At 41.5% G+C, this 25,259-nt stretch overlaps 1 protein-coding gene across 1 annotated transcript in view; it reads left to right on the top strand.

Annotated features, from left to right (window-relative positions):
- The window catches only part of BRINP1 (BMP/retinoic acid inducible neural specific 1), a 170,528-nt gene extending 151,253 nt beyond the window's left edge, over positions 1-19,275 (top strand). The window contains exon 8 of the mRNA XM_014830414.3: positions 17,672-19,275. Within this exon, the coding sequence (XP_014685900.2) occupies positions 17,672-18,812 (1,141 nt within the window). The 3' untranslated portion in view covers positions 18,813-19,275. The remainder of the gene's footprint in view (positions 1-17,671) is intronic.
- Positions 19,276-25,259: the final 5,984 nt, after the last annotated feature.

A 25,259-nucleotide genomic window follows, 5' to 3' on the forward strand; every position in this document is an offset into this window, starting at 1 on the left:
TGCTTAAAACCTTTGGTGACTAATCACTGCTCTTAGGAGAAAGAGCAGATTGTTCCCTCTAAGTTCCCTAAGTGCACATTTCTCCCTCCCACGCCACAGGCTTCACACAGTCTCTCCCTTCTACCTAGAAGGGCCTTCCTTTTCCCTTCACTGCAGTAGCCTCTGTGTATCCTTCAGATCTCAGCTCAAAAGCTGTGTTCCTTGCATCGAAAGGCTATGTCGGGATCTGTTTTATATGCTTTCCTAGCAACCTGACTTCCCAAATGAAGCCCAAATCTCAGCTTACCGTTATACCTTTGTTTATTTATTAACACCTGTCTCTCTCATGAGACCATCAGCGTCATACACGCACCTGGACCCATGCTCTTCGCCATTTTATTGGCCTAACTTCCTAGCGCGGTATTTGGCACACAGTAGCTATTCAAAAAACTTTGTTCAACAGATAGACAAATAAAGTATTTTCTGCTCAGAATGAGGCCCCAAAGGCATATTGACACAATCTTTTAAAATTGCCTCTCATTGCCATGTAAATAATCGATTTTCCTCATATATTAGTCTGTATATTTAGATCTTCCTCATTCCCAAATGAAGAAACTAAGGCCAAAAGGAGTTAAGAGACTTTGTGAACAGACTGTGACTAAAATTCAGGCCCTCAGACTGTGACAGTAAAGGCAGTGTTGTCAAATGGAAACTGCAGATGGAAAATGCCTTCAACTGACCCGGATCCAAATCCTGAAAGTATCTCTTGCTAAGTCTGTTACTTTGGGAAATGTACCCTATTGAAAAAAAGAAAAAAAAAGGAGAAATAAGAAAAAATAAACACTTCTCAGAGTCTATTAAATTCAATGAGATGAACTAAAATTCCTAGCACTGAGTAGGTGCTTAAAGTCAGTGTGTTTGAAGTTTCTTCCCTTCATCATATCACCTGATTTTTTTAGAGGTTATAGTATAGTAAGGCAAAGCAGATCCATGGAACTTTAGCTTAAGGCAGGCAGTATAATAATTGACATTTTCTGGTGACTCTTGGTCTTTGGTTTATTTTTACTTCTCATATTCACATGGCCTTGACCCAGCAGTCCAGGGCTTAGCTAAGCACGATGTAATTATGCATTGTTGAGCTGAAAATTACTTGGGGGCATCGCCTTAGGCTCCAGTCCTGGGGCCATAGCTTCTGAACCTATGTCAGCTTTTAACATATTTCCTGCTTCATACAGTATTTAATTGGTGTCTACGAAAGGATTCTGGCTGCCGAGATAATTGTTATCTCTCTTAGGATGACCCTCAATATCCACACTGGTTTTGATTCTCCTCTCTGAACCCTATACTTCCTTGCCTCTGGATTTAATCTCCATCAACTCCTGCAGTGGTGCAAAGGGATATGACTTCTTATATTTTATTGAACTGAAGTCAGTTTCAGTTTATTAGACTGGCAGTCCCTGCTCTGTCACATATTAGATTTGTGACCTGTAAAAATCTCTAAACCTACCTGAGCCCTCTGTTTCCTCATCTGTATAATCAGGATAATAAGAAGGATCCACCTCACGGAGTTGATGTCCAAGTCAAGTTATATGATATATGTGAAAACTCTTCATAACTTATAAAGAAATGCACAGATACAATATTAATATAATCAAGAGCCCAGCAGTAGATCCTAGGTGTTTGGTAAAGACACTGTTTCTGCTTCCAAGAAATAGATGTTTCCATTGCAGAGGATAGAATACGAGCCTAACAAAATGTAATAATATACTAGAGGTAATGGATTCTACCATACGTAAGACTTCAGACTCTGGAGTGTGATAGGTCAAGGTGTGTAACAATGTAAACCTGGCACTGTATTAAGGTATCTGAGCTTCAGTTTTCTAATTGGTATGGTGGAGACAAAAATAATACTCACGTTGGAAAAATCAATAAGAGAACATACATGCCACTTTTAACACCTAGTAAGACGTCAGATTATAAGGCTCCTTATCAGACAAACTTTGAGATCAATAATTCAATTAATTGAAATAGTTAAGTTAAAATAGGGAATCCTCAAATGTATGCATGCTTTACATATATAAACACATTTTATTTTAACCTAAAACATATAAGTGTATATTCCTTGGCCAAATGTATATCCCTTTTGAAATAGGGCCAAAATCTTTTTTGAGAGTGCTGGTATATTCCGTTTGACATTTTACTGGCTTTTTTGCATAAATCAGATCCATAATTGTATAATATTTCCAACTTTGATTTATTCAAAGTTGAGCAATAGTTTAAAGAACCTTAAGAAACAATCTAAATGTTGGTAGATTTTTATGAACCCTCCTAATCTTTTTTCAGACACTTCCCCTTTATTTAAATTGATGGCAATTTTTTCAGCAACTGGTCTTTATAGAATTCCACAGAATTCAAATTAGTTTCCACAGAAAAAGTTCATGTTTCACTGATTTATTTTACTTTTAATTCCATCATATAATAATAGCAAATACAGCTGGCATAAACAGGATTGGGAACCAACAAGACTGACTCTCAGTAAACGCGCATGTTACTCGGAGGGAACAGAAGCGTGTGGGCTTTGTAAGAGTGCGAACAGCCAGCCATGAGTATTAAATGTGCAGTGATCATCACACACCGCATTTATCTGATGGAAGGGAGAGTGTCAGTTGTGTGGCAAATCACTTACACGGAGGTCAATTACGCAAGCTTGCCCCAAGACAGAGTCTCTTATTCCTAGTAAATTGCCACTATTAGTGGAGAAACTTCTTCAAAGTCATATAGTAAGAAAAAAAGATGATAATAATGGTTAACATACATTGACCATTTATTATGTACCAACCATAGTTTTAAAGGCTTTACATATACTTATTCATTTAATACTTACAACAACCCTATAAAGCAGATTCTATTATGCTTTCCATTATATAAATGTAGAATTTGAATAACAATGAAGGTAAGAAGAGAGAGAAGTACATTCTGCTGAGAAGACTGGAGAAACCGCCTTCCTTCCTTCCTTGCCTGGGTTACTCTATTTATCCTTTAAATTTCAGATCAAACTCCATTTCTTAGGGATGCTTGTCCTGGCACACTGGACCAGTTTGCACTGTCCTACACTATCTCTTTACTGCATCCTGCAGTACTTTTTTCAAACACCTGCTACATTTGCAATTGTGTATTTAATACCAGACTTCCCCTACTTGACCACAAATTCCATGAGGACAGGGACCCTGTTTTTCTTGCTCACCAGTGTATCTCTCCCCTCTCCCCAAAGTGACAAGTAGGGTGCCTGACACATCATCAAACAGCATTTGCTGAACTGAAGTGAGGGAGCATTTGAGGTGGGAGTTGAGGGATGATGGTGCTTTGAACTTGGGGTGGAGAGTGGTTTTCCATTCAAGAAAACAGCATATATTTATGAAGAAGTGAATATCAGATTAATTTCATCCAGAAATGGGAAATCAGAGAGAGCACATCAGTCAAGATTGCATATATGAGCTTTGGAACCAGACAATCTAGTGTTAAATCCTGGTGAGCTGTGAGCTCAGTGTCTTCTGGCTCCAAGTGTCCTCATCTGTAAAATAAGGATAATAACAGTACTTTCTCCACAGTTATTGTGAAGATTACCCAAGATATATATACAGTGTTCTTATCATATAGTAAAGGGTCAATAAATATTAGCTCTAAGTGTAATTGTTCTTACAGTTATTGGATAAGATTAGACTGGTATGTTGAGATGAAATTATGGAGGGACCGAATGCCTAGCTCTGGGATTTATATACTGTCCTTTAGGTGGCGAGCAGCCATTGGGGAAAAAAAAATACAAGGAATGCATTTGGTAAGTGTTCTCTGGTAGCCATTTGAAAGAGGAACTAGAGAATGAGTGGAACCTCTCTCCCAGGGAAAAAGGATTCCATGTTTCTTTCCTGTGTTGACGTGAGCTTTACCACACATCTGTGGTTGACGGCAGTGTGGCTGAAACCGGAGTGTACATCACACTCTCCTGGAGGACTTTTTGAACACAGACTTCTGGGCTCCATCCCCGGGTTTTCTGACTCAGTAGGTCTGAGATGAGTTCTAGGTTCTAAACGGTCCAGTGTTGCTGATCTGGGAACCACACTAACCTTGGATTAGAAGACTCCCCTCACTGCTATAAAAGTGGTCTCAGCTCACTATATACAGTTGGCAGAAACCAAGCAAAAATGAGCTCGTCTAAGTGAATCCCATAGGATATTGTGAGGGAGAGGGAGGGAAGGAAGTGGTGTCTGTGGTTGAATAAGTTTAGGAAATGTTGAATTAAAAAAAAATAGAGAAGGGGTCATGTGAATATTTTTTTCAAACTTATTTGGCCATAGAACCCTTCTCAAAGTTTTTCAAGAGACTGAGTTCCTCAGTACACAGCCTTGGAAAAGAGTGGTTTATACCAGATTAAGAGGCAATGACCTAGATTATTTGGTCTGGTACCACAGGTTATGATTTCCTCTCCTGTCAATAGAGATCCTCATCCTTCAGTTAGTCTTCTTTGAATTGAATTTCCAACACCTTCTGCTTAAGCAGATGCTAATGGCTTTGTATCCCAGCAGGTACCACTCCTGCTAAGAGGTGGCATGACTGCTAACCAGCGGCAGCCAAAGTAACAGCAGGAAGGTACTCAGTTTCTGGGATAATTAGGGAATAAATTTACCCCATTTGGTTTAGGGACATTCCTAACCTTAAAAAGTAAACTGTTACCAAGATAAATACCTCATGCACAGGTTATTTTAAGGTTTGCAAAGGGCTTTCACACCAGCGATCTTATGATCCTTATAATAATGTGTGGTAGAGCTAAAGCAAGGATTAGTCTGCCCCTTTACAGGGGAGAAAACGAAGGCTCACAGAAATTAATGATTGGCCCAACATTATGAAATAATGGTCTTCTTCTACTGCCATCCTGCATACGCATAATCCTTTGTTCTTGTCAAAGAATATTTCCTTGAATATTTATGCTGAATCTTCATTCATTCATCCATTCATTCCTTCATTTAGCAAATACTTAATGAGTGCCTACTAAGTGCCTATAAGAATTATGCAAGGGGTAGTGGTAGAGTGGTGAACAAGACAAGGGGTATCTCTGTCCACATCAAGCTTGAGACTTAGCAGATAAAATAAAACTGGCACAAGGCTGGCTCTGCACCTATGCTTTGCTTTAGGAATCTGAGGCTCGGGAAAGGTAAATGATCTAAAATTATGAAATTAAAAAATGATCAGGGAAATTAAAAGATCACCCAGTCTATTCTTCTCATTTTACTAAAGAGTAAAATGAAACCGAGTGGGGAAGTGTCAGTAGAGTAACTGTATTAGTTTTGTATTGTGTGTAACAAATTACCACAAATTTAGAGGCTTAAAGCAACATACATTTATTATTCCACATTTTCCATGTGTCAGGGGTCTGGGTATGGTATAACTGCATCTTATGCTTATGTCTCACAGGCTGAAATCAAGATGTTGAGGTTCTGGGGAAGAACCCATGTTTAAGCTCTTTCAGGTTGCTGGCAGAATTCACTTCTTTGTGGTCGTAAGACTGAGGTCACCTTTTCCTTGCTGGCCATTGGCCAGGGTTTGCTCTTAGCTCCTAAAGGCCAGTCTCCACTCTTTGCACATGGACCCCTCCATTTTCAAAGGAGCAAAGTTATGGCAAGTCCTTCTCGTGCCTCAGATCTCTCAGAGTTCTCTTTCTGCCAACAACCAGATAAAACTCTCTCCCTTTAAAGGAGTACATCTGATTAGATTAGGTCCACCTGGATAATCTCCCTGTCTTTAGGTCAACTGCAGCATATAAGAGAATACAATCCTGGAAGTGATATCATATTCACAGGCCCTGGGGATTAGAGCCTGGAATCCTGGGAAGGGAGAGGGCGTTTTTAGAATTCTGCCTAATACAGTAACATAGCTTGGTAGTAATGGAATAGGGAAGAGATATCCTGAGTTCTCTTTGGGGCTCATGATATACAGTAGTTTGAATATCTATTGCTGTATAACAAATTGGCACACATTTAGGGGCTTAAAAGCACCAATCTGTATGTTATGCTCATGACCTACAGGTCAGGAATTTGTGCCAGGATTGGCTGTGCAACTCTGTTCTACATAGAGTTGACTTGAAGTCACTCATTGGGATTTAGCTGGCAGCTGGGCTGGGCTGGAGGTCCCAATGAAGCTTCAGTCACGTGTCTGGTGTATTGGCAGAGATGGTCAGGAGACTGGGTTCAGCTGGGCAGCTCTCCCTCTCCAGGGTCTCTCCATGGGGTCTCTCCAGCATGGTGGTCAGATCGCTTATAAGTGGTCTCAGAGCTGCAAGAGGGAGTTTTCCAAGACACAGCGTGTAAACGCTGCTAGTCTCGTGAGAGCTGTCTCCATAAACTATTTGAATCACTTTTGCCTCGTTGTATTGGTCAGTGGAGTGGTAGAACCTCCCCAGAATCCAGGGGCAGGAACATCAATCTCTTTTCCATGGGAGGAGTGTCAAAAGATCTGTGGCCATCTGTCATATATAGTGGATTTTTCATTTGTTTATTTTTCCAGTGTAATACATTTTAGTCCAGAAGGGAGTGCATGCTTCAGAGACCTTGTGAAGAAACACTTTGTAATACAAAATTGCCCGTTCAATTCAGATTGTTGTTTAGTGGATTTATTTTAAAGTTTACACCCCTTGCTACATGCTTCAACCCAGGTGCACATTTTGTTGTCGTTATTGTTTTGTTTTGTTTTCTTGGAAGCTGGTTAAAGGGAGAGAATGTTCTATAATATGATTTTATTATGTAGTGGGTACATGTATAGTGTGGGTACCGGAAGTGGGAAGGAAGAAGATTCTGTCAGTTGCTAAGTACTCCAATTATGCAATAATTCCAAGTATGTGTTCTCAAACCAGGGAAATAACTACAGGAAATAACCACTGGACCCGCTGTGAGACAGACCTGAGCTAAGACTCCATTGATTACCTGACATCCACAAACACCTATTCTGACTAGTGGACCACAGTGACATTTTGTGTCTCCTGGAACCAGTATCAGTTCAGAGTCAGTGTCCAGTAATCTTTGAAAAGTGTGAATATTTTTTTCCCCAATGCATAGTCCCCCAGGTCAAATGCTGTCCGTCCATTTGGGAGAGACTGGGGGAAAATTTAACAGTATATATCTGTGGCAGTGTGCAGGGTCCTTCCTCAAGGGGAAGATTCTGGTTCCAGGCTTCCAGGTACCACTTGTGTGACCTCAAACAAGGCATATAACATCTCTGGGCTCTGTTTCCCCTGGACCAAGCCTTGTCTTAGTATCATTCAGCACTAAGATTCTGGAAATAGGCTACTCTAAACCCACAGACAGCTCCCCTCTGGAGTAAATTGCTACTTTGATAGTCCCTGACCTACTGATTTTTGTGTGTATATGTGTGTGTGGTGGTGGGGAGAAATTTGGTAACAAAGAGCTATTCTGAGTGTGTATTAAACTGTCCTAGTAAAGAAGAGATAGATACAGGCCCATAAATAACCTCAGGCTAGCTTGGGGTAGCTGGCTGTCAGTCACAGAAGCCTATAAGTACCCTTCCAACCATGGGGCAATGAAGCTTTTAACTAAGAATATCTTTGGCATTTCTTTTCTGTTTATGGGGGTAAAAAGAAGGCAATCAGTGAGGCTGAACTCTGAGGGAATCCAAGGGTGCACAATCTGGGTGAGGGGCAGGGAGATATGTGCCAGCACTTGAGGTTCACCATGGGTGATGTACAAGGTCTGTTCAACCCAACACTAGTAGGCATGTCTCCACTGCCATCCCTGTTGTCATTCTGCATTTGTAGCAATTAGGACAGTTGACTCACTCAGCTGACGTAAGGCAAGAAAATAAGCATCTCCAGACATTTTGTGTTGTTTTCAGTTTTTTTCCTTCTTCCCTGGGGCTCGGAAGTGGCTTCCTGTTCAGAAAAGAATCTAGAGGCTCAGAGCATTGAGTCAGAAATAGAACTAAGTTCTTAGAATTTCTTGTGGATAGCTCTTTCTTATCCCCCTTCAGAGCCACTTCCCAATTATCTTCCCCACCTCCACCCTCCAAGTCAGCCAATAAACTCACATGGAGGTAAGTTATAATCCTAGTGACGTAACAACTCACTGTGACCTTCAGTATGCCACGTCTCCTCTCTGAGCCTAGTTTTTCATTGTGTTAAAATGAGATTCATGATACCCTCTCAACCCCAACCCCTCCTGTGACATAGAAGAGTTGTGAAGATCAAAGTCAGAGAACCAAACAGAAGAGCTTTAGAAAGTTTAAAAGTGACATAAAAAGGTAAAGTATTGCTGTCCTCATCGTATTATTCTGGTTGTTTTAAAGGACAATTGTATTTATAAATGTTTTATGGAAATACTACAAATATATAAAAAGTGAAAATATCCTAAGTGTACAGCAAGATGAATTTTCACGAAATGAATTCACACAGGTAATCTGCAGCACCCAGATCAAAAAATTGGGGATTATCAGCACTGCGGAAACCCCCTGGTGTCCTCGTCTGGGCAGTACCAGCCTTGTCTCCCAGGGAATTACTTTTTTTGTTGCTACACACCACTGTAGCTCATCTCTGCCTCTTTTTATAGCATGGACTCTTGTGCCTGTCTTCTTCCACCCTTTCATTCCTCTCTGAGATTCTCCCATGTTGTTTTTTGTAGTTTCGGCTCCTTCATTCCCAAGAGTATGCTATTGTGTTTGTAGAAGTCTGTTCTACTGCTGATGGTTATTTGCATAGTCTCCAGGTTGGGGCTGTAATGAATAGTGCTGCCTTCTTACACTTGTCTTTAAGTGAAGTTCTATATGCATTTTTGTTGGGTATGTACTAGGAATGGAATTGTGGGGACATAGGGTATTCATATGTTCAGCTTTACAGATAATTTAGTACATACTTCCAGTTTTCCAGATTTGCTGAACCAATTCTCTCTCTTGCCTGTAGCATAGGAGACTTTCAATTAATCCACATCCTTGCCCACACTTAGTGCTTCTTATCTTTCTTATTTTTATTTTTAATTTTATTTTAGCCATCCTGCTGCAGTAGGATCTCATTGCAGTTTTAATTGGTGTTGTCTTGATGACTAATGAAGTGGAGTTCATGTGCTTACTGGCCTTTTGAATACCCTTTTTTATGAAGTGCTTTTCATATCATTTGCCTATTTTCCCTTTTGGTTATCTGAATTTTTCTTACTGATTTGTAGTTCTTTTTTTTTTTTTTCTCCTGGGACAAATCACATGTGTTGAACAGTTTAGTAATAACATTCTAAAGAAAAATAAGGGGGCCGGCTCCATGGCCAAGTGGTTAAGTCCGTGCGCTCTGCTGTGGCGGCCCAGGGTTTGGATCCTGGGCGCGGACATGGCACCGCTTGTCAGGCCACGTTGAGGCGGTGTCCCACATCTCACAACTGGAAGGACCTGCAAATAAGGTCCTGTGTATGGGGGTGGGGGTTTGGGGAGATAAAACAGAAAAAAAACAGAAAAAAAAAAAAAAGATTGGCATCAGTTGTTAGCCCGGTTCCAATCCTTAAAAAAAAAGGAAGATTGGCAACAGTTGTTAGCCCAGGTGCCAATCTTTAAAAAAAAAAAAAGAAAGAAAGAAAAAGAAAAATTGTGATACTAATTGGATCTATTCAAGCTTAAAGAGACCCAGGCAGGAGTGGCAAACCTCAGGTAGCATAAAATGTGTTTGACTAGCCCAGCACCCAGCCAGTGTAGGAGTTATTTATGTACAGATCCTCCTCGACTTACAATGGGGTTATGTCTTGATAAACCCATCATAAGCTGAAAATATCATAAGTTGAAAATGCATTTAATACACCTAACCTATGGAACATCATAGCTTAGTCTAGCCTACCTTAATCGTGCTCAAAACACTTACATTAGCCTACAGTTAGGCAAAATCATCTACCACAAAGCCTGTTTTATAATAAAGTGTTGCATATCTCATGTAATTTATTGAATGCTGTACTGAAAGTGCAAAGAGCATGGTCGTCTGGGTTGTCAGAATAGTTGTAAGTGTTTCTCTTGTTTACCCTCATGATCACATGGCTGACTGGGAGCTGTGGCTCACTGCTGCTGCCCAGCATCACAAGAGAGGATCAGGCTGCATACCACTAGCCTGGGAAAAGATCAAAATTTAACATTTTCAATATGGTTTCTACTGAATGCATATAGCTTTCGCACCATTGGAAAGCCAAAAAATCATTGAGTTGAACCATTGTAAGTCTGGGGACCGTCTGTATTACAAATATAATCTTTGATTGGCTAGAGGTATTGCAAATATATTTCCTAACTAAGGGTTGTCCTTTCACTCTCTGAATGGCATCTTTTGATGCTTATGTTTTACTCTTAATATATCCCTACTAATCAATTTTTTTCCTTTACAGTGAGCTGTTTCAAGAAATCTTTGCTTCCTCCAATATCAAAATGATGTTCCTTTATATTTTCTTCTAAAAGTTGTTTTGTTGATATCGGTATTGTTATTATTATTTAACTTTTTACATTTAGATCTGTAATCCTCCTGTTAATGATTTTGGGATACAGAAGAGATTAAGCATCAAGAAGAGGTTTTGTTGTTATTGCTGTCTTAACATCAGTATTCAACTGACCCAGCAACATTTACTGAATTCTTTCCCTAGATTTTTACATCTATAATTACTTATTTCAAAGGGACCATTTTCTGTGTGAGCTCAAGAGGAACACAATAGTTTGTTTTCATGAGAGACAGTGTGCACCTACTATATATTGGAAACTTTACAGACGTTATCTGATCCTCAGAACAACCTCACAAAGTACTGTATTATTATTCTATTCTGTAGTTGAGAAAACTGAAGCTCAGAAAGGACAAGCAATTAACTCAAGGTTAAGTAATGAATAACAGAACTATGATTCAAAACCCAATCATTTCTGACTCCAAAGCCCACGTCTAGCTCCTTCTTCAAACATCATGGTGACACCATTCATTAGAACTGTAGAGGGTGCGTAACCAATGAGACGAGGAGATTAAGCTATAATCAACTGGGCTGTTCTAGTAACCAAGAGGAATATTTTTACCTGGGACACTTATGAAACACAGTTATTCTTTGCCCTCAGTAATAATAATGGTTAATGGTCACCCATAACTTCCTTTCACTGCAAACCTCCCAGGAGGTTTGCATATTCAATTCTAGTTCTGAAGACAAAGTGTAAGGTAGGTATTACCTACCGCATTTGACAGGTAAGAAAACTGAGATCAAAGAGGTGAAGTGACTTATTCAAGGTCAAATATCAAGGTCAAATATCCAAGGTCAAATAGTGGTAAGCCGAGGTTCAGTATTTACTTAACTGACTCCCACATCTATGCTTACCCCACCTCACTGCTGAAATCATTGGTCTGGATGACCATTATTGTACTTCAGGATCAAGACCATTAGATCTGATTAGCCCTTTCTTACTTTCTAGCCTTTTAGTCTGAGTCTCTCATTCTCTTGTCTGACTGCTGCCCTGGAAGAATAAACCACTCTTGCAGCCCTCCCCTTGGGAGCTTCTTGCTGTTTTTAGCCTTTCTATCAGCCCTAAAGAGGCTTCTGGATCCTTCCTTCACTTGCCTCCAGCACATCCATGCCCTAAAGCAAAATGCTGAATTTGAATATGCAGCTGATGTTGCCTGTCACCTCCTTCCAGACTCAGAACTGTGTAATTGCAAAAACCGTTTCATAATCCTCCCCAATTAAGCTCTTGACAATCTAATTTTAAAGACTCCCTTGGATTTGCTCTCCTCATTCCTCCTTCTACCCTCTACCTCTGCCCTCTGCAAATAAGACCTATTGCCTTCACTCCACAATTCCAAAGTAGAAAGCATCTTCACTGGGGCAAGGGACCACAAAATTCTTCTTTCAGTCTTTCCTTCTTATTGCTTTAAGCAATTCAATGAGGCTCTGACACCATGACACCATATGAAAAACTGAAAGAAGAAGGGAAAACAGGTTATTAAGGCAATGATAAAAACTCAAAGAGGGGAATGATTAAAAGCTACATATTTATCTGGGAAAAATGATGAACACAGAGTGGGTCTGATGGCTGGTTATAATTCACACTAGCATGTCCATTAACCAATGCTTCTTTTAGTTGAGCCCCAAGCATCCTGGCACCATTGTTGTATTCATCTTTTATCATACCATTCCTTTAACACACACACACACACACACACATACAGTCATACTCAGCACAACCGAAAAACCTCAAAACAACTGTTTGTCTTTCCAGTCTAGTCTATGATCTACAGAATATACGTTTTGTGGAGTCTCATGGAATTTCTCAGACACTCATTACAATGTCAAAGAAATGCCAAGTAAGAAGCACAGGGCATAAATAAAAGAATAATTCAGAACTCCAATTTCGGTTTTTTTTCATTTCCTCTTTACTTTTAAATAAACACTCCTGGTAGGCAAATGGGAGTTATGGATTATAGTTTTCTATTTTAGCCTAGATTTATTCCCCCCTTCTCTTCTTGGCACTCGATTTGTATGATCTTCCCTAAAATGCCACTGGCCTGGCACTGCATTCCTGTCTTAGGCAAAACCTCCAATTAAAATCAGCAGGGAGTTTGCTTGAATTAGGAATCCCAGCCTAGGCTCCCCACCAGGTTGGTTCTGAAAGGGAGATGTATGCCTTTGAAAGCACTGATGGGAAGCCCTGGGTGGCATCACCTCCATCCTGGAAATGACGAGCGACTTCACGCTGCGTCACTAGGAGACCTGTCAGGTTGCCAGAAAATCCTGGCTGAGGCAAAGACAGAGCCTGCAGGGGAGCTGTGGTGGGGTCTCCACGGCCCGGAGCCTAGCTTCTCCTCTAGTCTGGGTTTGAGAAGGTGGGAAAGTACAGGAAGGGAATTGGGGGTACGCTGAATTTGGATCCAGAAATCCTAAGCTCTGGTCCACTACGTCCATGCTGTGTGACCATAGGGAAAGTCACAGTCTCTTGCTGGCCTTCAATGCCCTCTCAGTAGAATGGAAATCACAAGGGAGTCCTATCTCCTGGAGTTGATGTCAGGATAAAGGATACCTGCTATGGTGTAGAAAACGCTCAATGAACACCTAAGCAACTAAGTCTCAACATTCAGGTCTAAACATGAGGAAGATGGGGTCAACGTTTCCAAGGCTTCTTCTTGAAGATTTTCTGCATCAATGGTCCAAGTTGCTTCATGTGGATCCTCTGTGGGTGCCTACCAACCAGGTTCCAGAGTTTGCCAGATTTAGAAATAAAAATGCATCTTCCTGCCCTCCTTTCCTTCCTCCTGACTTCCCTCCCTTCAGCCCCCCATCAGAATGAATTGAAATCCCATGCAACAGAAGATGCTGATTTGGATATATTGGAATTCAGCTTTGGTTGCAAACAGAAGATGCTTTGGATCCCCAAGGACCGAGAAAAGCATTTTAGAACTTGGTCCTCACTGCCTTGCACTGACTGCCTTGCAGTGGGGCTGTGTCAGCCCTTGGTAAGACACCTCTCCCTTCTAGAGCCGGCCTATTAAGCCACTCCTCTGTTGCCAGGGTTGAGGCAGGCTGTCACTAGCTAGCCTGGGAAATGGTATTTATAGATCACAGTCCCTCCTTCCTGGTCCCCAGCCTCTCCCTGATCACTTGTCGGTGAGCTCCAATTATCTGTGAATGGGGGAGAGGGATCCTGGCAGGTCCAGAGGAAGCGAGAAATGAGATAATAGGCCCTTTACATGCTCAGACTTTCAGTATTTTTCCATTATTTCAACTTATTTCTTTTCTTGTGACCTGCTTCCTTCTTGCTTACCTCATTTTTAAAATTTTACATTATGGTACATAGCAGAAAGTGCACCGATGCTGGAGTTAGAGAGCCTGGTATTTGAATGTGGAGCAACCTCCGTGATCGCAGACAACTTATCCCACTTCTCAAGGCCTCATTATCTTCATCTGTAATGCATATGGTTATACATGCTGCTCGAGGAGAGCCTCCAGGACAATGTCTGGTATACAGTGAGTGCCCAATAGTTGCAAGCCACAGATTCCCTTGGCTGGTTTAGGGTACTGCCTGCCATTGAACATGGCAGGGTTTCTGAGTATCAATCATGACTCCCCAGAGCACTGGCTGGAGATGAAGAAGGTGTAGGAGATTGATCTGATTGAGGCTGATTCCTCATTATCTGAAATTGCTTGTGTTGAGAACAAACACACGAAAAACCAGAATAAGCTTGTTTTTCTGCTTTCACTCTTCCGCTCAAAATGAAGTATAAAAAGCAAAGGAAAGTGCAATGACTTTGGGAATCAGGACTCACTAATAACATTGCTCCCTACCTCTAACCCTCCCCGTGACCCTTCTGCCTCTTCAGAAAAGGATGACTTGCTCTCAAATGGCCCATCCAGCGTCCACATTACCTGAATCAGTGAGTTATGACAAATGAAAGCGTGGCTGAATTTCTTCATTTCTTTCCTACCCACTCTAATTTCATTCCATCACATTCTCCCTCTCCAGTTGCTTCCTCCTCCATTGCTCCTGTCTGCCACTTTAGGTTAGGCTCCATCACTTCCCCCACCATCTTCAATACCAAGGCCGTTTCTCCTCTCTTATCACACTTCCTCGTGCTCCACCTCTCTCCTCCGTTTTCTCTTCTTCTTTCCCTAGGCTCACGCTCCCTGTCACCCCTCCCTGCACGCCGCCTCATCCTAAGTCCTCTCGCTGTATCATTAATGCTTTCTTTGATAGAGCCTACAACCTCATGATTATTCTGAGGTCAGGAGATGCAGGTGCCACGCAGCTCGCGAATGCGCCTCAGAGGCCCTCTGTCCCCAATCCCTCCTGCTCGACAGGGCTGGAATCCTAATTTGCCACTACCCCCTTTGCTTGTTGCAGCATCACCAGGAACTTTCATCTTTTTATTTTCCCCACTGAGGATGCTGAGAGTTCAGCCACAATGAGGTATTGATTCAAGGAGTGGGGGCTGCGGTCCCGACAAAGGGTCCCAATGATGAGACACGAGAAAGGGGGCGCTCTACGGGGCTATAGAATGCCTTGCAGATGGGAACAGAGGAGCTCTAAATGGGGTACTGTCCTGTCACTTGGAGAGGGAGTGACAGGGGCAAGTGTGGGCCATTTGAAAGAGGCATTTTGAAATGACTCTCTCGTCAGATGGAACCTGGCAATCAGAGACGTGTGGCGGGCCCCTGCAGCTCACAAAAATATCAGATGACTCATAGCCAATATTCAGTCAATGTTCTGGTTTGGGAGGTGGGAGCCGCATAGCTCATTATTATTCCAGCTATGTTTCCTGAAGGCTGGGCCTGCTGCTGTTCTCCAGGCTGTAATAGGATTGGTCTCACGAAGCAGAGACTGGAGAGGCCTGAAGCTGTGTGGGTGGACGGTATTGAAAACTAATACTGCAGTCCAGAGGGAAGAGCAGAAGTTGAGTTTTTTTAATGAAAAATAAGAAGAAAAATATTAATTTTGTTCGTTCATTCATTCAGCAAACATCCCTTCATTTGGCAAACATTCATACAGAGCCAGGCTCTGGGCTAGATGCTCAGGGAAGGGAGGGATCTGCTCTCTCAAGCCTTGGAGCCTGGAGGGGAAATTGACAAGGAAACCAGGGGTTTCAATACAGTATTTTGAATGTTTGAGGGAGGTGTTATTGCCAGGGGTGGGATGGTTCTGTGGATTAAAAAAGCAGAGCGGTTTCAAGGAGCATACTAATTATTCCTCCATTTTCTCTCAGCTGATAAGCAACTCATTGAGAGCAAAGCATTCTGGGAAGCTGTTTTAACAGTATCCATTTTCAAATGTTCCATATAACAAAATGGTTTCCCTCAAACTCCAGAGAGATAGTGAAATCCCTGAGACTGTCTCAATACCTTCAAAGGAATAGCTTATTCTCTGGGATAAGAGGACTTATTATTATTACCTGTTCAATAATTGGTCTCTGCCAGGCTCTGTGCTAAATGCTTTAAATATATTATGTCACTCAATCTTTTCACCCGCTGCATAGATGGGCTGTATTATTCTCATTTTAGATATGAATACCGAGGCTTAAAGACATGAAGTGACTTGTTCCTGGCTATAGAACTGAGCTTTGAACTCAGTTCTGCTTGGGCCAACGCACACACTTTTCCACATTAGACTCTACTGCCTACCTCTTGGCTCTTGGGCTTGGCAATTGTGGCTCAGCAGTAAGAAGGATAAAAAGATGGATTGTTAACACTTCCTACCATAGGCACTACGATGCAAAAGGGCTTCTGTTTCCAGCTTCCCAGAATGGAGATACCGAATCACTGTCACCATTATCATCAACACATCAACATTACCAGAGCACCTTCCAGCCTTAAGAGAGGCTTTCTTGACTCTTGCTTGACACATAATGAAAAAAGCCATAGCTATGAGCCAGGAGACTCCTCCACTCACTGATTGTATGACGTTGAGCCCATCATTTCACCTCTGAGCTTGCACTGTCATGTCTATAAAATGGAGCTGAGAGTCCCTTTGCAGGAATAACAAGAGCTAACTTTTATCGAGCCCTTAATACCTCCCAAGTCTGGGGCTAAGCTTTCACATGAATGTAAGATTATATTCATGTAATCCTCACAACAGCCCTGTGTGGAAGGAATGATTAGGAAGGTGAAGGAAACTGCTCAGCATTACCTCAGCTCCTATGTGGAGCAGCTAGGATTTTATGCAATCTTTGACTGACCTCAAGTCCCAAGCTATTTTCAGGGGGGTGTTGTGAGGCTGAAGTGAGAAAATGGGAGTGAATATGCCCTGTGCAGGGTAAAAAAAGTGCTAGACACGTGTAAGGAATTATTCGTAGCATGGAAGACGGCCAACAGGTGACTTGCCCAGAAATGAGGAAAGACGAGAGGCTGCTAAGCTGACTCCCTTACATGTTTTTACCTGTTCTTCTGTTGCTTCTTATTTGATCCAGTATTTATCTTCACTGGAATGTTTTAGTGGCTGGAATCTGAGGACAGGCTTGGGTATCATTCATAAAAGTGTTGAGGGGCAGTGAAGAGGGGGTCCTAGAGATATACTTTGAAATGGAAATTCCACTGAACTGAGAGTTGGGAGCTCTGGAAAAATGGGGGAAAGAACATCTTTCTTGTATGTTTTGAAGAGCCACTTTGAGGATCGTGTAAGATTATCAATATGGAAGTACTACTTCATCTCTGGAGTAACATAAAATATAATTTATTTTTGTTGAAGTTGTTGGATGTTATATAACCTCACGAGAAGAATCTGCAAAGGGGGTTGAAACATCTGATTCAAGTTAAAAGAAATGACCCCTAAGTTCTTCTCTACTGCTGATTTTTTACAATCTGTTGTCATCCAGCTGGGGTGTGTGAGTTTAGACACAATTTCCTGAATCAAACTTCTTTGGAGCTAATGTGTAATGGAAGCATAGAGCTAGAAGGACCTCACAGAACATTTTCTCCAACCCCTTCACTTTATAGGTGAGGGCGTTGAACATTAGAAGGGAAAAGTGCGATGCCATACAGCTGGTCTGTGGCATTACAAGGCACTACAATGTAGGTCTTGTAATTTCTATTCAGTGCCCTTCCTGTTATAACTATTCTACCCAGTGCTTTCATTCTTTAGCCAGCTCCAATTTGCAGTCAGTTGGATAACCGCAACTCACAGTCCACCCACGGTGGTTAATGTTCTCTGTTTTCCCTCTATCCCCCAGGACAATTCAGCAGTGGCTTGCAAGGGTCCAGTCGCTTCTCTACTGCAATGAGAACGGATTTTGGGGAACCTTCCTAGAGAGTCAGAGGAGCTGCGTGTGCCATGGTAGCACCACACTGTGCCAGCGCCCCATCCCCTGCATCATAGGAGGCAACAACAGCTGTGCCATGTGCAGCCTGGCCAACATCTCGCTCTGCGGCTCCTGCAACAAGGGCTACAAGCTGTACCGAGGTCGCTGCGAACCACAGAACGTGGACTCGGAGCGGAGCGAGCAGTTCATCAGCTTCGAGACCGACCTGGACTTCCAGGACCTGGAGCTGAAGTACCTGTTGCAGAAGATGGACTCGCGCCTCTACGTCCACACCACCTTCATCAGCAACGAGATCCGCCTCGACACCTTCTTTGACCCTCGGTGGCGCAAGCGCATGTCCCTCACTCTCAAGAGCAACAAGAACCGTATGGACTTCATCCACATGGTGATTGGCATGTCCATGCGCATCTGCCAGATGCGCAACAGCAGCCTGGACCCCATGTTCTTTGTCTATGTCAACCCCTTCAGCGGGAGCCACTCGGAGGGCTGGAACATGCCCTTCGGGGAATTTGGCTACCCGCGTTGGGAGAAGATCCGTCTCCAAAACAGCCAGTGCTACAACTGGACTCTCTTGCTGGGCAATCGGTGGAAAACGTTTTTTGAGACGGTCCACATCTACCTACGTAGTCGGACTCGGCTACCTACCTTACTGCGTAATGAGACTGGCCAGGGCCCTGTGGACCTGTCTGATCCCTCCAAGAGGCAGTTCTACATCAAGATCTCTGATGTGCAGGTGTTCGGATACAGCCTGAGGTTCAACGCTGACCTCCTTCGCAGTGCAGTGCAGCAGGTCAACCAGTCCTACACACAAGGTGGCCAGTTCTATTCCTCTTCGTCCGTGATGCTCCTCTTGTTGGATATTCGGGACCGAATTAATCGCCTGGCCCCTCCTGTGGCCCCAGGGAAACCCCAGCTGGACTTGTTCTCGTGTATGCTGAAACACCGCCTGAAACTGACCAACAGCGAGATCATCAGGGTGAACCACGCCTTGGACCTCTACAACACGGAGATCCTCAAACAGTCGGACCAGATGACAGCCAAACTCTGTTAACCTGGGACTCCTTGCCATGGACTTTCCCTTTTGTTGTACAAACAGAACAGAACAAAACAAAGCAAAGCAAAACAAACATAAATTTGTAAAATGTAATTAATATTCAAAGAAAAGGAGGAAAATCTTCATTCGTTGGAAGCTAAAACGTTCTAGCAACTGTATAAAACCGTTGGGCATGTTTGTTATTCTATACTCTGTCATGAAGAAGGGTCTCAGCCTTTTGAGGAGCTTGGAGGGAATTGCTTCTTAGGCCTCAGGTGCTGTATTGAGGGGGGAGAAGGGGGAGAGCATATGCAATGAATTGTAAAGATCTCTGCTGTGCAGGTGCTAAGATTAAACACTAAAAAGAAAGAGAGATATATGTAATGTACAACCGACACTGCCATGTTTCCTTGTGGGAGGAAATGGACATAGATAAAGAAGATATTTCTTCGGTTATGATTTCTTCCCTCTTTATGCTTAATTACTTGTGGTTCTTTTGACTCATTCTCACATGAGGGTGGGGATGCAATGACAGTGCTAGCTCCTTTCATTCTGGATAAACTGAAGCTAATTGAAGCTGGACAATAGATGGGTTTGGGGGATGGGGAGGCTTTCACATAATCACAGGGTGTTAAAACAATAAGGAACCTTGATATCAGCTCCTCAAACCTCCTGATTTAGTTTAGGAAATAGGCTCAGAGAGAAATATCATGCCGCTGGCTACATATAGAGTAACTGCCAGAATAAGGATTTGAACTCCTCCTTCTGACTCCCTAGGCAGTGCTCTTTCTAAATCACACTGGCCACTTTTGTGTTTTCTCTTCCAACTAAAGTGCCAAGGAACGAAGTGTTTTTCAGTCCCGGGTTGTTTTGATAGTTTTTTTTTCTTTTAACCAAGCAACCCCTTTCACTTACTTTCTCAAAGGAGAAATGGTGTCTGATTCCTTAGAAATGCTTTGCATATTAAAGTTTTAGTTTGAATAAAAATCAATAACCAAAATAAAATAAAATAGGGCAGGTTTAAATAGTGCATTGGTCTTCCAGGCTGACATCCCCAAATATATAAAAATTATCTTTTGATTAACTCAGAATATACACACAGGCACACACACGAAAATAAACTAACACTGCCATTTTTTTGACATCTATGAAAGCTGAGATGCCTTGGGGGGGACTTGGGGGTTACACTGAAGGAGAAACAAGAAAGAAAACTCATTTCAAAGCACTCCTGTTGAGGATTGGGGCAGACATCACTCCTTAGTCTCCAGGCACTCGGCATTTATCTTTTTGCGAAAGTGGTACTTGTTAGAGGTGCTTCCGAGTATCCAGATCTTCATTTCTCTATTGGCAGAGAAACAGGATCACAAATTTCAGGGTTAGAAGAGAAAATAGAACTCTTCTGGTCTAAACTTCTGCCCAGAGCAAATCTCCTCTTTAGCATCTTAGGAGGATCACACTGTTTGCCGACTGGACCATCCCAGGGATTGGAAGCTAATTATCTCTGTCTTCCACATTCTTTGGATAATTCTCTTACAGAAAAGGAGCAATAGTGCCCATTCCAGCTTGGTTATAGAACAGATCTGATTACTAGATAGTCCTTCCGTAGTTTGACAAACTTTTGGTTACCTTTCACCCACTGATTCCAGTTCTGAAGTGTACATTTCTCTCTCCTGGCAATGCTATCCTATATAAAATACAAAGAGATATCTCAAGTGTCACTAGAGTCTATGATAATATAATTCAAACAGAATGCCATCCCCAGTGTAGTTTATTTTAACATGAAAGAAGGAGGAGGGAGCTTCAGTGCATAAGAGGCAAAGAATTATCTAGTTTATTTAAGTGTATGAGGGGACAGTGTTCTTTTTTTTTCCATAGTGGTAAATTCCACCTTCAATGTTCCAGGTTTTAGTATGAGTTAATATTTATTTTTATACCATATTTAACAGTTAATATGCACTTCCCACTAACCTAGTTTTTGGGATCTCAGATTTTGAGAGGATCTGGTGTCCATTTGTGTTGGAAATCCTTCATGCCAGAGGTCACATTGCAGCTATTCATCAAGCACAAGATTTTGCAGAAGGTCAGTAAATCGTTAAACATCTCTTCAATACCTAGTAGATGAATGGAGCATGTCAGAAAAAGAAAGATTTGTAAGGAAGTGGTCCATGCTTTTGTACTACTCACAAACTAATGAAAAAGACAGACATCTGAACCAATTACAAAAAAAAAAACAATAATTACAGTACGCCATGATGAGTGCTATTGTGGGGTCAGGCACAGAGAGAGGAATCCTGAAGAAGTTATTAACTCTGTTCATGGGATTCGTAAAGGCTTTAGATGGGCAGGTTCATTCTGAGTGTTGAAAAATGAATAACTTGGGCAAGAAGCTAGGAGCAGAAGGGCCGAAGAAATAAAGAATGAAAACCAAAAAGGTATAAATATGCATGGTGTCTTTGAGAGTCAGTTAAAATAATAGGTTTAAAAAGGTGTCATTTTAAATGGTAAGCTGACCAAGGGTAGTGAGGATTTTGACTCTATATGAGAAGTTGAAGTAATCATCCATAATCTTTGTGACCTGAAGAAGGAATTTAAGACTAGTCATCTCTCAGTTAACCTCTCTGCCATTTTTCTTTACGTCTTTACCTTCTAAGTACTTCCCAAGACTCGTAATGTAATAACCCCTGGCATTTGCATAGCACTTTACAGATTGCTAGGCAATCTTAATATGCGTTTTGCTACCGAATACTTTTCACAATTCAATTAGGGTCTTCAACCAGAGTTCTTCCTCAGACTTCACCAACTGTGTGTGTGTCTGTGTGTGTGTGTGAAAGGCCTCTTCCCTTTACCTGGAAAATACTGTCACTTCGTGTCAAGAAGAGAATGCAGCAATGCCTAATGATTGGAAAGGAAAGGGAAATAGAGACATTTTCAAGGAGTGAGAAAGATTCAGACATCAAAATATTTATTCAAAGTTGAAAAGAAAATACTTTGCTATAAAAGGACACAAAGCTCCATGGATTTCCAAATGTCTCCTGCTTGGGTCTGGTCCTTTGAGCTAACAAGGTTTCCCTCCAGCTGGGAGGAAGAGAAGCCTGAAGCCTTCAAGTGAGATTTTAATTCAATTAGTGTCTTACCGATTTGATGCAGCAACCAAGGACCTATGGTGGCTGATTAATATGCTGATGCTAAGGCGAAAGAGTGAACAGAATGCCCATTTGGATAAGGCCTGGCAGCAAAGCGTGGCATTACCATGGAAACCACAGAAGGCCATTAATTAGCTATCAAATAAAATCATTGGCAAATTCTGGACCCTGGCCTATCTGCCCCCTTCAAAGGAGAGGGCAAGAAGAGGGCACACTAACAGAAAGGCTCCCTTCGGTGATTAAAATCTTAGTAGCACAGACACTATATGTCACAAATTGAAAGAAAGATTGAGAAGTAAAACAAATGGACACAATAGAAGGAAAGAGGCCTTGGGGTTATCCAACTCCAAGAGTATATTTTTAAATGTGGAGTATATTGTTGGGTTGTCTATGCTGATAAAATTATCTCAATGATGAACATTTTCTTCTATTCTCTGTTCTGTGGAAAGAAAGTAAGAATAATATGGATCCACTAGATGGTGATAAATGATTAGAGGAAGAGATCATAGAGTCAAAGGGTGAGGAGTAAATGATAGATATAGATTGTAAAACTTTCAAATTAATAGGGGAACATTTTTAAAATTAGAAGGCAGAAAAACAAAATATTTAAAATAGCTGGATACATAAAGACGTAATAACAAAAATTATTACACAAATAATCACAATAAATATAATTGGACAAAACTGGTCATTAAAAACAGGTGATCAGACTACAAGTTATAAATTTCAAAAACAAAGAGAAAAAAAGGTTGAAAATACAAGGTATACTACACAACATCAACTAAAAGGAAGCTGCTGTAGCACTGCTAATAGCAGTCAAAATAGCCTTTAAGGGGCAATACATTAGGGTTAATGATGGTCACTTTAGAACGGAAAGTGGAGAGGTGTGGACGCACAGAACCGTAGACTTGTAGGGTTTACAGTGGTCATTAAAGACCTGTAAAACTTCAGCCTTCAGAGATGAAGAGTTATATCCAAAGTTATTCTACAAGTTTTGAATACTGACCATAATTATAGCTTCCTTTTCACAATATCAAAGTGGAAGATTGCCTAGCCCAAACTCCCAGACAAGAATCAAGAATCAGCCCCATGACATTTAAACCAATAAACTAATAATCTACACAAACTCACATGCATAGGTTCTTCTCTCTCGCTCTCCCTCTCTCTATTTTTTCCCTTATGTCACTAAAATTTTATATATAAGCATTTTTACAGTGCAGGATCAATGCAAATGCTTGGGTGGTAAGAACGAGCTCAGACTGAGCAGAGATCCCTCTTCCTGAGAACTGAGTCATCTCGGTGGCTCCAGCCCTGCCAACCCTAAAAACCTACAAGGAGGAGGTTACCTGAGTGAAGTCTCCTTTCTCAATATTCCCCTCACTTGAAATCATTATCAGGGCCTGCAGTTACAAGCGTAAGACCATTCCTTACTTTTCAATATCAGACCTGAGTGTAAGCATTCCGAGTCAAGGCATATGGCACCTTCTCTGACTACTTTGGTTTGGAACTTTCCTTGCCTTTTCACAAACTCACAAATCAAGATGGATGCAGGGAATGGAATGGGATAGCTACAAATCAATGGGAGGGAAATCACCTCAAAAGTTGTATAGTAGGGGCTGGCCCGGTGGTGCAGCAGTTAAGTTCACACATTCCGTTTTGGTGGCCTGGGGTTTGCTGGTTCGGATCCTGGGTGTGGACATGGCACTGCTGGACAAGCCATGCTGTGGTAGGCGTCCCACATATAAAGTAGAGGAAGATGGGCAAGGATGTTAGATCAGGGCCAGGCTTCCTCAGCAAAAAAGAGGAGGATTGGCGGCAGATGTTAGCTCAGGGCTAATCTTCCTCAAAAAAAAAAAAAAGTTGTATAGTAACTTTTGGGAGGAATTATTGATCTCTTTGAGAAATTTGAAAGCTGTGGGCTCTTTCTCAATAAAAATGTACCTTCAAATACACTTTTGAAAAATATTTCATAGATCCCTTAACAACCTTTCTGGAACATTCTGGAATTCTACAAGCCTTTTGAAAGAATCTCTGAATCTCTGTTTTACAAAATTTAAAACTTGAACTTTCAGAGATAAGGAGGTATACCCGAAATTATCCCACAAGTTTTGAATACTGAGTATAAGTTTAGTTCCCTTTTCACTCTCTCAAGCATATTTTGGCCTAGGATCACATATCAAGTTAATATAATTTGTATAGCTGAGTCCTGCCCTCAGGGAAGGCAGTTTTTAATATACAGATAAAGTTCTTGATGGAAATGGCAGTTATGGTCACTTGAACAATCTCAACATATACTAAATCCCACATTTCTTAGGTAGGTATATTCTTTGTAAGTGCTAACTAAAAAAAAAGTTCTCTAAACCAGAAAGTAATGAGCTTGGTCAAAGGATGATCAAGGATGCATTGATAAGTATTGCATCATCAGTAGATACAGAGTCTATGTAGTTCACCAGTACACGAAGTTTAAAGGAGAGAGTATTTGTCCTAGTCAACTCAGTCTGCTGTAACAAAAATACCATAGACTTGGTGGCTTAGACAACAAAAATTTATTTCTCACAGTTCTAGAAGCTGGGAAGTCCAAGATCAAGGCACTGGCAGATTTGGTATCTGGTGAGGGTCCACTTCCTGGTTCACAGAGAGCCATCTACCCATGATATCCTCACATGGCAGAAGGGGCAAAAGAGCTTTCTTGGATCTTTTATAAGGTTACAAATCCCATTCATGAGGGTTCCACCCTCATGACCTAATTACCTCCCTACCTCCTAATACTATCACCTTGGGGGTCAGGATTTCAACATATGAATTGGGGATGGAGGACACAAATATTCAGTCTATAACACTGTTAATCAGTAAAAGAAAAACCTACATTTAATAGTTTGGAATAAACAAATGAGCTTCATGAATCACAAGTTGAGTTGCTTTTTGAGCTGAGTATCAGACCTCCAGTTCCAAACGTCCTTGCTTGGTAGGTGTCCACCAAAACTGTGTTGGCTCCACACAAGTGTCAATATTTCCCTAAGAATGAACAAGGAGCTTCTCCCCTGTCAAGGTTTCACAGTCTCAGTACAACTTCTCAGTGGAGCCCTTTACCCCAGGAAGAAAATGGCTTTGATAAAAAAGTTAAATAAAAGTTTCAGAGATTATGATAAGGAGAAAGACGGTCTACCCAAAGTGCAGATCTAAATTTTCATATTGGTGTCACCGGGATGGCTGTGCTTTCCCTGTCAAGTGATCCCTCCAAGCCTTAACCAGGGACCGAAGATTGGTCTGACTTTACCACAGGCTTGCACAAATGAGGAAATTATAATGTTCTTATAAATTA

This window comes from Equus asinus, chromosome 10, assembly GCF_041296235.1.
Source record: "Equus asinus isolate D_3611 breed Donkey chromosome 10, EquAss-T2T_v2, whole genome shotgun sequence".
NCBI lineage: Eukaryota > Metazoa > Chordata > Mammalia > Perissodactyla > Equidae > Equus > Equus asinus.